The sequence below is a fragment of the Danio rerio genome, chromosome 4, assembly GCF_052040795.2.
Source record: "Danio rerio strain M-AB ecotype USA chromosome 4, GRCz13ab, whole genome shotgun sequence".
In the NCBI taxonomy this organism is placed as follows: Eukaryota; Metazoa; Chordata; class Actinopteri; order Cypriniformes; family Danionidae; genus Danio; species Danio rerio.
In genome coordinates, this window is record NC_141024.2 from 5,061,918 (window position 1) to 5,073,969 (window position 12,052).

Consider the following 12,052-nt stretch of genomic DNA (forward strand, 5'->3'; position numbering starts at 1 on the left):
TTGCCCTCTCCGGTGGTTTGATATGTAATGGGCAGCACAAATGTCTTGATACCTCAGGCTGTTGATGTTACCTTCTGCTTTGCAGATCTCTCACACTGAATGTAACCCCAAACCATGATTTTTCCTTCACCAAACTTGACTGATTTTTATGAGAATCTTGGGTCCATGCGGGTTTCAATAGATCTTCCGCAGTATTTGTGATGAACGGGATGCAGTTCAACAGATGATTCATCTGAAAAATCTTTAGGTTTTACTCCATCCAACTTCATAGCCAGAAATGTTTTTGCACAGGCCTATCTAAAGAGTTAATGGTTTTAACTGATGATCGACAGTAAAAAAATTTGAACTCTTCCCAAAAGGGAAAAAACACCAACAATCAAGAATGGATGATTATTCTGTGTCTTGGCTTTTGCAAATAAACAATGTAATTATAATGGAAGTCAATGGGGCAAAAACCGCCCCTAACATAATGAAAAGGTAGCAAATTTGAACACTACACAAGTGTTAATTAATTTTCATTCATCCATATGAACTGAGATCATTTCGACAATATATTAACTACAATATTTCCCAGAGATGGGTTGCGGCTGGAAGGGCATCCGCTGCGTAAAAACTTGCTGGATAAGTTGGCGGTTCATTCCACTGTGGCGACCCCGGATTAATAAAGGGACTAAGCCGACAAGAAAATGAATGAATTAACTACAATATTAACTATAGTCATTCATTGCTTTTCTTTTCAGCTTAGTCCCTTTAATAATCAGGGGTCACCACAGCGGAATGAACCGCCAACTTATCCAGCATGTGTTTTACACAGCGGATGCCCCTACAGCCGCAACCCAGCACTGGGAAACACCCATAAACTCTTGCATTCACCCACATACATGGACAATTGAGCTTACCCAATTCACCTACAGCGCATGTGTTTGGACTTGTGGGGGAAACTGGAGCACCCGGAGAAAACCCACGCAAACACGGGAAGAACATGCAAACTCCACATAAAAATGCCAACTGGTCTGGCTGGTACTCGAACCAGTGACCTTTTTGCTTTGAATTGACCGTGCTACCCACTGCACCACCATGACGCCTATTAACTATACTATTTTAGGCAATATTCCTGGAGTATTTGAGTCGTCATGTAAACCAAATGTGAGTTGATTGTCCTATGCAGTTCATTTGTATGATGCATGCAATCATATAAAGTGACATTACATTTAGGATGCTGCCTATATAGACTGTAAACCCAAAGGCAGCTCACTAGGAATTAGAACAGTGGCTGTTTGTGTCTTTGCCAACTTCAAAGCTTCCAAATTTAGGCTTTTTGCTTAAAAAAGGCAGAATAAGACACTTATCTAGGATCCATCGCATATTTAGGCCATGCTAGCCTGTGTTTGTTTGTTTTACTGATGGCGTGGTTGGCTTTTATGGGACTTGTTGACGTCTTATCTGAACTGGAGGATGGATATAGATCTCTTCTATGAAAGAGAGGGCAGCTTTGATCGTTCCTTCAGAGACTGGCCTTAATTGAGGTTGACCTTAAGTCTCTGAAGAGGCGAGATCCTCTTCTATTGACAGGTGGAGAAAAGAGGAGGCCGAGTCATGGGGTCACTGCGACTAGACGAACACACAGTTTTTTTGTTTTTTTCAAGTGACCGCTCTGTTCACATCATCAGTGACAGGCCTTCGGGTATCAGAAGATATCCGATTTTTGCACGGTGATAATAATGAGGCCTGATCAGCTGGAAACCTCAAGCCTGAAACACTGATCTGAAGTGACTAAGAATGACAGACAGGATCAACTATGCTCGCACAAAGAAAAAAAAGAAGCATTTACAACATCCAAATGGCGTTTTCTTTTTAATAACGATGCTATATAAGATTCATTTTAAGTTTCAAAAGCACTTTTGCTAAAAAAATGATTAATTATATTTACTATTTTTTAAGGTAAGTGGTTGCAAACAGTTCAAATTGGTTGAATTTAAATAACAAATAAAATGCAGTACTGCTCAACTTATTTGTTTTTCTTTAATTCAGCGCACATAAATTTGGTCTACAGGCCCTAGTTTGGGCATCTCTGCTCTATACTTATCTAAGAGCCAATCACACAACAGAATGTCCAAGAATGGGAATCTAAAAGTGTGTTGATATTAGAGACGTACTGAAATTTCATTCATTCATTCATTTTCTTGTCAGCTTAGTTCCTTTATTAATCTGGGGTCGCAACAGCGGAATGAACCGTCAACTTATTCAGCAAGTTTTTACGCAGCGGATGCCCTTCCAGTCTCAAACCATCTCTGGGAAAGTATTGATATTTATCACCCGAAAATATGTTATGCCATTTAATGGGTCCTCTAAGTTTTGTTGCTTCAGTCATTGTTGGGATACTCTTCTAAATCTGAAAGCATTAACAACTTATATCAAAATATACAGTTGAAGTCAGAATTATTAGCCCCGCTGTTTATTTTTCCCCCCAAATTTCTGTTTAACGGAGAGAAGATTTCTTTAAAACATTACTAAACATAATAGTTTTAATAACTCATCTCTAATAACTGATTTCTTTTAGCATTGCCATGATGACAGTAAATAATATTTGACTAGATAATTTTCAAGACACTTCGATACCACTAAAATGATGGTATCATGATGGTTTGTTCTGTAGACTATCAGAAAATTAGCTTAAAGGGACTAATAATTTTGACCTTAAAATGGTGTTTGAAAAATTAAAAATTGGTTTTATTGTAGCCAAAATAAAACAAACAAGACTTTCTCCAGAAGAAAAAAAATATTATCAGACATACTGTGAAAATTTCCTTGCTCTGTTCAACATCATTTAGGAAATATTTAAAAAGAACACAAAATCAAAGGGGGGCTAATAATTCGGACTTGAACTGTATATCGCTATTGTTCAATGTGGAAAATAATTTTCGAGATTGCATTTTTGCCATATCCCCCGGCCCTACTTTAAGGCCATCCATGATTTCTTCAGTTTAAAATTAAAGACTTTTAGCTAAACCTGATGTGATTTAAAAAAAAAAATAGTCAAGCACTACAGACACTTTCAAAGTCAAAAAAACATACAGGCAAAACTAAATTAGCACTGCTGTGAAGGCGTTCAGGCCTAATTTGCTAAGAATCACATTAATAATGTGCTAAATAATTCTCAATTACTTGCAAAAACCAATTGTTTTGCTTCATAAAACCTGTGTATGATAAGGAACCATGCATATCCATTTTGGTGCATATAAAAGAGCTGAAAAATGTTGACTTCTTGTGTTGAACCATTGAAAATGATTGCAGCAAAAAAAAAAATCCAGTTTAATTTTTTCATGCATTCATTTTCCTTTGGCTTAGTCTAATTTCGCCACTGCAGAATGAACCGCAAACTATTCCAGCATATGTTGTACACAGCGGATGCCCTTCCCACTGCAACCCAGCACTGGAAAACATACCCTACACACTCAATTTTACTCAATTCACCTACAGCGCATGTGTTTGGGCTGTGGGGGAAACCGGAGCACCCAGAGGAATCCATCACCAACGCGGGGAGATCATGCAAATTTCCATGGGTTCCATGGATGTTATTGGCTTTATATGGAAAAATCATTTCAATAAATAATCTTTATTTTAAGAGTTAAGCACCCTGAAAAAAAAGATTCATTGGATTTACTAAATCTTTTAAAGGTAAGTTGTTGCAAACAATTTATACGGGCTGAATTTAAACAAATCAATTAAACAGTAATGTTCAATTTAATTTGTTTGTTTCAATTCAGCCCATACGAACCTTAGACTATTTAGTAAATCCAATATACGTAAAAAGCAGCATTACACGGCGACAACACAACGCAGAATCGACCTTTAATATGTCAAAGCGTGCTGCTTCTGACCCTGAATAGTGGTAAAATGTTTCTCCTCCACAGCTGAAGCCCAGCGTGTCATATGAATGCACATACTGGTCAAATGTCAATTAAACAATCAAACACGAGTGTCAATCTGATCGCCCGAGGGTTTCATGTGCAGGAGGAAATCACTGCTGAGTTCTGCCAGCAAATCAATAACAGGCCAAACGGGCAATACTCAAACATCACACTCATAAAACGTTTCCACATAATGCAGTTCATTAACCGACACACTACCCCAAATATATTACTCGCTGCAGCTCTCATGATCACATCCGCTTTCCTTTCACAAGGACACAAACCAAGTATATTTATTATAATATTCACCTATTTTTGTGGGTGTTTGTGTTGATTCACACAACATAGGCGAAACATTGCTAAACACAAATAATGCAACGTTTCCACACAATGCAATTCAAAAACTGACCAACATACTACTCGCTGCAGGTCTCATGATAACTCATATTAATATACTTGATCCTTTTACAAGGATACAAACCAAGATGTGTATTTATGATCATATCCAGCTATTCTTGGTGGGTGGGTGTTCATTTACACAACAAATGCATTATTAAATACACATAATGCAACGTTTCCCCATAATGCAATACATTAACTGACACACTACCCCAAATATACCTGCTGCAGGTCTCATCAGAATATCCATGATCCTTTCACAAGGACATAAACCTAGTATATTTAAAATAATATTCACCTAATTTTGTGGATGTTTGTGTTGATTCACACAACATAGGCTTGCTAAACACAAGTAATGCAACGTTTCCACACAATGCATTTCATAAACCGACCAATATACTACTTGCTGCAGGTCTCATGATAACTCATATTAATATACTTGATCCTTTTACAAGGATACAAACCAAGATGTGTATTTATGATCATATCCAGCTATTCTTGGTGGGTGGGTGTTCATTTACACAAGAAATACATTGTTAAACACACATAATGCAACGTTTCCACCTAATGCCATACATTAATCAACACACTACCCCAAATATACTTGCTGCAGGTCTCATCAGAATATCCATGATCCTTTCACAAGGATACAAACCTAGTATATTTATAACAATATTCACCTAATTTTGTGGATGTTTGTGTTGATTCACGCAACATAGGCTTGCTAAACACAAGTAATGCAACGTTTCCACACAATGCATTTCATAAACCGACCAATATACTACTTGCTGCAGGTCTCATGATAACTCATATTAATATACTTGATCCTTTTACAAGGATACAAACCAAGATGTGTATTTATGATCATATCCAGCTATTCTTGGTGGGTGGGTGTTCATTTACACAACAAATACATTGTTAAACACACATAATGCAACGTTTCCACCTAATGCCATACATTAATCAACACACTACCCCAAATATACCTGCTGCAGGTCTCATGATCATATCTGTTATCCTTCCACGGTATATCTCTTATAATATTCACCTATTTCTGTGGGTGTTTGCTTGTGTTGATTCACACACCATAGACTATAAATTGTTAAACACGCATAATGCAATGTTTCCACTTAATACAATTTATAAACAGACACACTACCACCAATATACTGCTCACTGCAGATTTTATGATGATTCATAATAATATACATTATCCTTTCACAGGGATACAAACCAAGATGTATGTTTATGATCATATTCGGCTATTTTTGTGGGTGTGTGTTAATTTACACAACATATGCATTGTTAAACACACATAAAGCAACGTTTCCCCATAATGCAATAGATTAACTGACACACAGACTACCCTAAATATACCTGCTTTAGGTTTCATGATAATTCAGATTAATATACATTATGCTTCCTCAAACCAAGATGTATATTTATGATCATTTTCAGCTATTCTTTGTGGGTGGGTGTTGATTTACACAACAAATGCATTGTTAAACACACATGATGCAACGTTTGCACATAATGCAATACAACAATCGACACACTGACTACCCCAAATATATTACTTGCTGCAGGTCTTATGATCACATCCATTATCATTTTACAAGGATACAAACCTAGGCTATTTATTATAATATTAAACTATTTGTTCGGCTGTTTGTGTTGATTCAAACAGCATTTATACATTGTTAAACACACATAATGCAACGTTTCCACATAATGCAATTCATAAACAGACACACTACCACCAATATACTACTTGCTGCAGGTCTTATGATAACTTACATTAACATACATCATCTTTCCACAAGGATACAAACCAAGATGTGTGTTTATGATCATATTCAGCTATTCTTTGTGGGTGTTTGTGTCGATTCACACAACAAATGCATTGTTAAACACACATAATGCAACGTTTCCACTTAATACAATTCATAAACAGACACACTACCACCAATATACTGCTCACTGCAGATTTTATGATGATTCATAATAATATACATTATCCTTTCACAGGGATACAAACCAAGATGTATGTTTATGATCATATTCGGCTATTTTTGTGGGTGTGTGTTAATTTACACAACATATGCATTGTTAAACACACATAAAGCAACGTTTCCCCATAATGCAATAGATTAACTGACACACAGACTACCCTAAATATACCTGCTTTAGGTCTCATGATAATTCAGATTAATATACATTATGCTTCCTCAAACCAAGATGTATATTTATGATCATTTTCAGCTATTCTTTGTGGGTGGGTGGGTGTTGATTTACACAACAAATGCATTGTTAAACACACATGATGCAACGTTTGCACATAATGCAATACAACAATCGACACACTGACTACCCCAAATATATTACTTGCTGCAGGTCTTATGATCACATCCATTATCTTTTTACAAGGATACAAACCTAGGCTATTTATTATAATATTAAACTATTTGTTCGGCTGTTTGTGTTGATTCAAACAGCATTTATACATTGTTAAACACACATAATGCAACGTTTCCACATAATGCAATTCATAAACAGACACACTACCACCAATATACTACTTGCTGCAGGTCTTATGATAACTTACATTAACATACATCATCTTTCCACAAGGATACAAACCAAGATGTGTGTTTATGATCATATTCAGCTATTCTTTGTGGGTGTTTGTGTCGATTCACATAACAAATGCATTGTTAAACACACATAATGCAACGTTTCCACTTAATACAATACATTAACTGACACACTGACTACCACAAATCTATTACTTGCTGCAGTTCTCATTATAATATCTGTTATTCCTTCACAAGGATACAAACCTAGTATATTTCTAATAATATTTAGTTATTTTTGTGAGTTTGTGTTGATTCAAACAACATATGCTATACACACTACCACCAATATACTAGCCTACTTGCTGCAGGTCTTATGATAATTCATATTAATATACTTGATCCTTTCACAAGGATACAAACCAAGATGTGTATTTATGATCATATTCAGCTATTCTATGTGGGTGGGTGTTCATTTACACAAGAAATACATTGTTAAACACACATAATGCAACGTTTCCACCTAATGCCATACATTAATCAACACACTACCCCAAATATACTTGCTGCAGGTCTCATCAGAATATCCATGATCCTTTCACAAGGATACAAACCTAGTATATTTATAACAATATTCACCTAATTTTGTGGATGTTTGTGTTGATTCACGCAACATAGGCTTGCTAAACACAAGTAATGCAACGTTTCCACACAATGCATTTCATAAACCGACCAATATACTACTTGCTGCAGGTCTCATGATAACTCATATTAATATACTTGATCCTTTTACAAGGATACAAACCAAGATGTGTATTTATGATCATATCCAGCTATTCTTGGTGGGTGGGTGTTCATTTACACAACAAATACATTGTTAAACACACATAATGCAACGTTTCCACCTAATGCCATACATTAATCAACACACTACCCCAAATATACCTGCTGCAGGTCTCATGATCATATCTGTTATCCTTCCACGGTATATCTCTTATAATATTCACCTATTTCTGTGGGTGTTTGCTTGTGTTGATTCACACACCATAGACTATAAATTGTTAAACACGCATAATGCAATGTTTCCACTTAATACAATTTATAAACAGACACACTACCACCAATATACTGCTCACTGCAGATTTTATGATGATTCATAATAATATACATTATCCTTTCACAGGGATACAAACCAAGATGTATGTTTATGATCATATTCGGCTATTTTTGTGGGTGTGTGTTAATTTACACAACATATGCATTGTTAAACACACATAAAGCAACGTTTCCCCATAATGCAATAGATTAACTGACACACAGACTACCCTAAATATACCTGCTTTAGGTTTCATGATAATTCAGATTAATATACATTATGCTTCCTCAAACCAAGATGTATATTTATGATCATTTTCAGCTATTCTTTGTGGGTGGGTGTTGATTTACACAACAAATGCATTGTTAAACACACATGATGCAACGTTTGCACATAATGCAATACAACAATCGACACACTGACTACCCCAAATATATTACTTGCTGCAGGTCTTATGATCACATCCATTATCATTTTACAAGGATACAAACCTAGGCTATTTATTATAATATTAAACTATTTGTTCGGCTGTTTGTGTTGATTCAAACAGCATTTATACATTGTTAAACACACATAATGCAACGTTTCCACATAATGCAATTCATAAACAGACACACTACCACCAATATACTACTTGCTGCAGGTCTTATGATAACTTACATTAACATACATCATCTTTCCACAAGGATACAAACCAAGATGTGTGTTTATGATCATATTCAGCTATTCTTTGTGGGTGTTTGTGTCGATTCACACAACAAATGCATTGTTAAACACACATAATGCAACGTTTCCACTTAATACAATTCATAAACAGACACACTACCACCAATATACTGCTCACTGCAGATTTTATGATGATTCATAATAATATACATTATCCTTTCACAGGGATACAAACCAAGATGTATGTTTATGATCATATTCGGCTATTTTTGTGGGTGTGTGTTAATTTACACAACATATGCATTGTTAAACACACATAAAGCAACGTTTCCCCATAATGCAATAGATTAACTGACACACAGACTACCCTAAATATACCTGCTTTAGGTCTCATGATAATTCAGATTAATATACATTATGCTTCCTCAAACCAAGATGTATATTTATGATCATTTTCAGCTATTCTTTGTGGGTGGGTGGGTGTTGATTTACACAACAAATGCATTGTTAAACACACATGATGCAACGTTTGCACATAATGCAATACAACAATCGACACACTGACTACCCCAAATATATTACTTGCTGCAGGTCTTATGATCACATCCATTATCTTTTTACAAGGATACAAACCTAGGCTATTTATTATAATATTAAACTATTTGTTCGGCTGTTTGTGTTGATTCAAACAGCATTTATACATTGTTAAACACACATAATGCAACGTTTCCACATAATGCAATTCATAAACAGACACACTACCACCAATATACTACTTGCTGCAGGTCTTATGATAACTTACATTAACATACATCATCTTTCCACAAGGATACAAACCAAGATGTGTGTTTATGATCATATTCAGCTATTCTTTGTGGGTGTTTGTGTCGATTCACATAACAAATGCATTGTTAAACACACATAATGCAACGTTTCCACTTAATACAATACATTAACTGACACACTGACTACCACAAATCTATTACTTGCTGCAGTTCTCATTATAATATCTGTTATTCCTTCACAAGGATACAAACCTAGTATATTTCTAATAATATTTAGTTATTTTTGTGAGTTTGTGTTGATTCAAACAACATATGCTATACACACTACCACCAATATACTAGCCTACTTGCTGCAGGTCTTATGATAATTCATATTAATATACTTGATCCTTTCACAAGGATACAAACCAAGATGTGTATTTATGATCATATTCAGCTATTCTATGTGGGTGTGTGTTGATTTACACAACAAATGCATTGTTAAACACACATAATGCAATTCATTAAACGACACACTACTACCCCAAATATACTTGCTGCAGCTAGGTCTCATGATCATATCCGTTATCCTTTCACAAGGACTTCCCAAATACAAACCTGGCATATTTATTATCATATTCAGCTATTTGTTGACGGTGTGTGTTGATTCACACAACAAATGCATTGTTAAACACACACACAAACACAAGCAAATAAACAGAAATGCCTTCTGTCACATTAAACCGCTCCATATGGCGGAGAATATTTACCTATAGGAGATCTGCTTCCTGAACGCCAGACCTTTGAGTTTATCCTCCAGCGAGTCATCCATGTCGGCGAAGCTGCTCAAGCTGTCGCTGCCGCCCATCGCCGCGTTTTTCCCGCAGCCGCGCGTCTGATCTTCCGCCGATTCCCCACCGGCGGCTCCTCTGCCGCTGCGCTCCGCCCGAGACGCTCGCATGTCGGCTAGGGGGTCCATCATGCTCCGGTCGGCACCGAGTGGACCCCCTTCTCCCCTCTGGTGCTTAGAAGTCCTTCCAAATCCAGTGTCCTCCGATGTCCCTCATGTGTCGAACAATATCTATCTATCTATCTATCTATCTATCTATCTATCTATCTATCTATCTATCTATCTATCTATCTATCTATCTATCTATCTATCTATCTATCTATCTATCTAAACAGTCGACCGATCGATTTATTCTCGATTTACGCGCAGTCACGCGCACGCACGGTCGGCGCGGCTCTATCCATGCAGAGCTACAACAACAGCTGCATGCATCGGCGGGGACAGTATGGGATTTGCCTCCTCATCCTCCAGCATCAGGCGGTGAAAGTAGGGCAGAGGGTCTCCGGTTGGACACACACGCGTGCGGATCTCTGACGTGTCCGCGGTGACCGGGACTGAAAGATGCCCCAGTGGAGACGAGCCGCCGCCGGAGCACTGCTGTTTACGCGAGCCTTTAAACCGGACACGATTGTCTTTTACAATGCCTTCGTTCAGACAGGACGCTCACGAGACACTGAGAGCGTACACATAAATAAAGAAATATTTCTGAAATAATAAACATATTTTTGTTAGATTATTTTGTGTTTGTAATTTGTTTTGTTGTCAGGAACCAGTAATATTATCAGGTTGGCCACGCCCCCTAACAAAAACCTATTGTTGTAATATTATGATAAAGCCTATTTTAATATTGTATTATATGATATGGAATTGTAGTATATTAAATTATGTGATGGAATACGAGGACGAAACCTGAAATAAAACAATAAATAAATACAGGTAAACAAATAAATCCAAAAATGTATGCATAATTAAAGCAATAAATAAATAAACAAATAAATCCACACATGTCTGCATAATTAAAACAATACATAAATAAAGAAATCCACAAATTCCTGCATAAATAAATCAGTAAGTTGATTAATTAGTTATTAAATCCACAAATTCCTGCATAAATAAAACAATAAGTTGATTAATTAATTATTAAATCCACAAATTCCTGCATAAATATAACAATAAATAAATAAATATGCAAATAAATAAATAAACACACAAATTTCGGCATGAATAAAACAATAAATAAATAAATAAATCCACAATGTTTATGCATAATTAAAATAATGATTAAATAAATATGAATAAATACATAAATCCACAAATTCCTAAATAAATAAAACAATTAATCTTTTTTAATTAATTAATTAATTAATTTATTTATTTATTTATTTTGGACATAATGATCATTGATCAATGATTATTATCATAAAATATTTACTTGACAGGGAAACATTTGGGTGAGCAAAAATACATATAATAAAAAGTATTTGATTGAAAAAAACAAAATTATTTTATTATTACGGTATTATTTATTGCTCTTACAACTGGGATCCACGACAAGACTTTCGTCAGGTAGTGTATAATAAAAAAAAAAATCTGCCATTACAAAGCAATACATTTATGCCAGGGTTAACATGGATATTTATTCACTTGTAAAAAAAAATATGTAATGTTAGAAAACCATGAAACTCTGCAGCAAAGTGGGTTTAAAGGGCAGATCCGTCATGAGTCTAGAAAGCACATGCATTTTTCCTCTAATATGATTTAAGCTAATGCAATTTAAAGCATGAACTACTTCA

General features: G+C 35.6%; 1 protein-coding gene across 8 annotated transcripts in view; it reads right to left on the reverse strand.

Moving 5' to 3' along the window:
• Positions 1-10,934, reverse strand: part of dgki (diacylglycerol kinase, iota) — a 92,001-nt gene extending 81,067 nt beyond the window's left edge. For all 8 annotated transcript variants that reach the window (XM_087247850.2, XM_087247847.2, XM_087247849.2 and 5 more), the window contains exon 1: positions 10,180-10,934. In XM_087247850.2, the coding sequence (XP_087103976.1) occupies positions 10,180-10,391 (212 nt within the window). In that variant the 5' untranslated portion in view covers positions 10,392-10,934. The remainder of the gene's footprint in view (positions 1-10,179) is intronic.
• Positions 10,935-12,052: the final 1,118 nt, after the last annotated feature.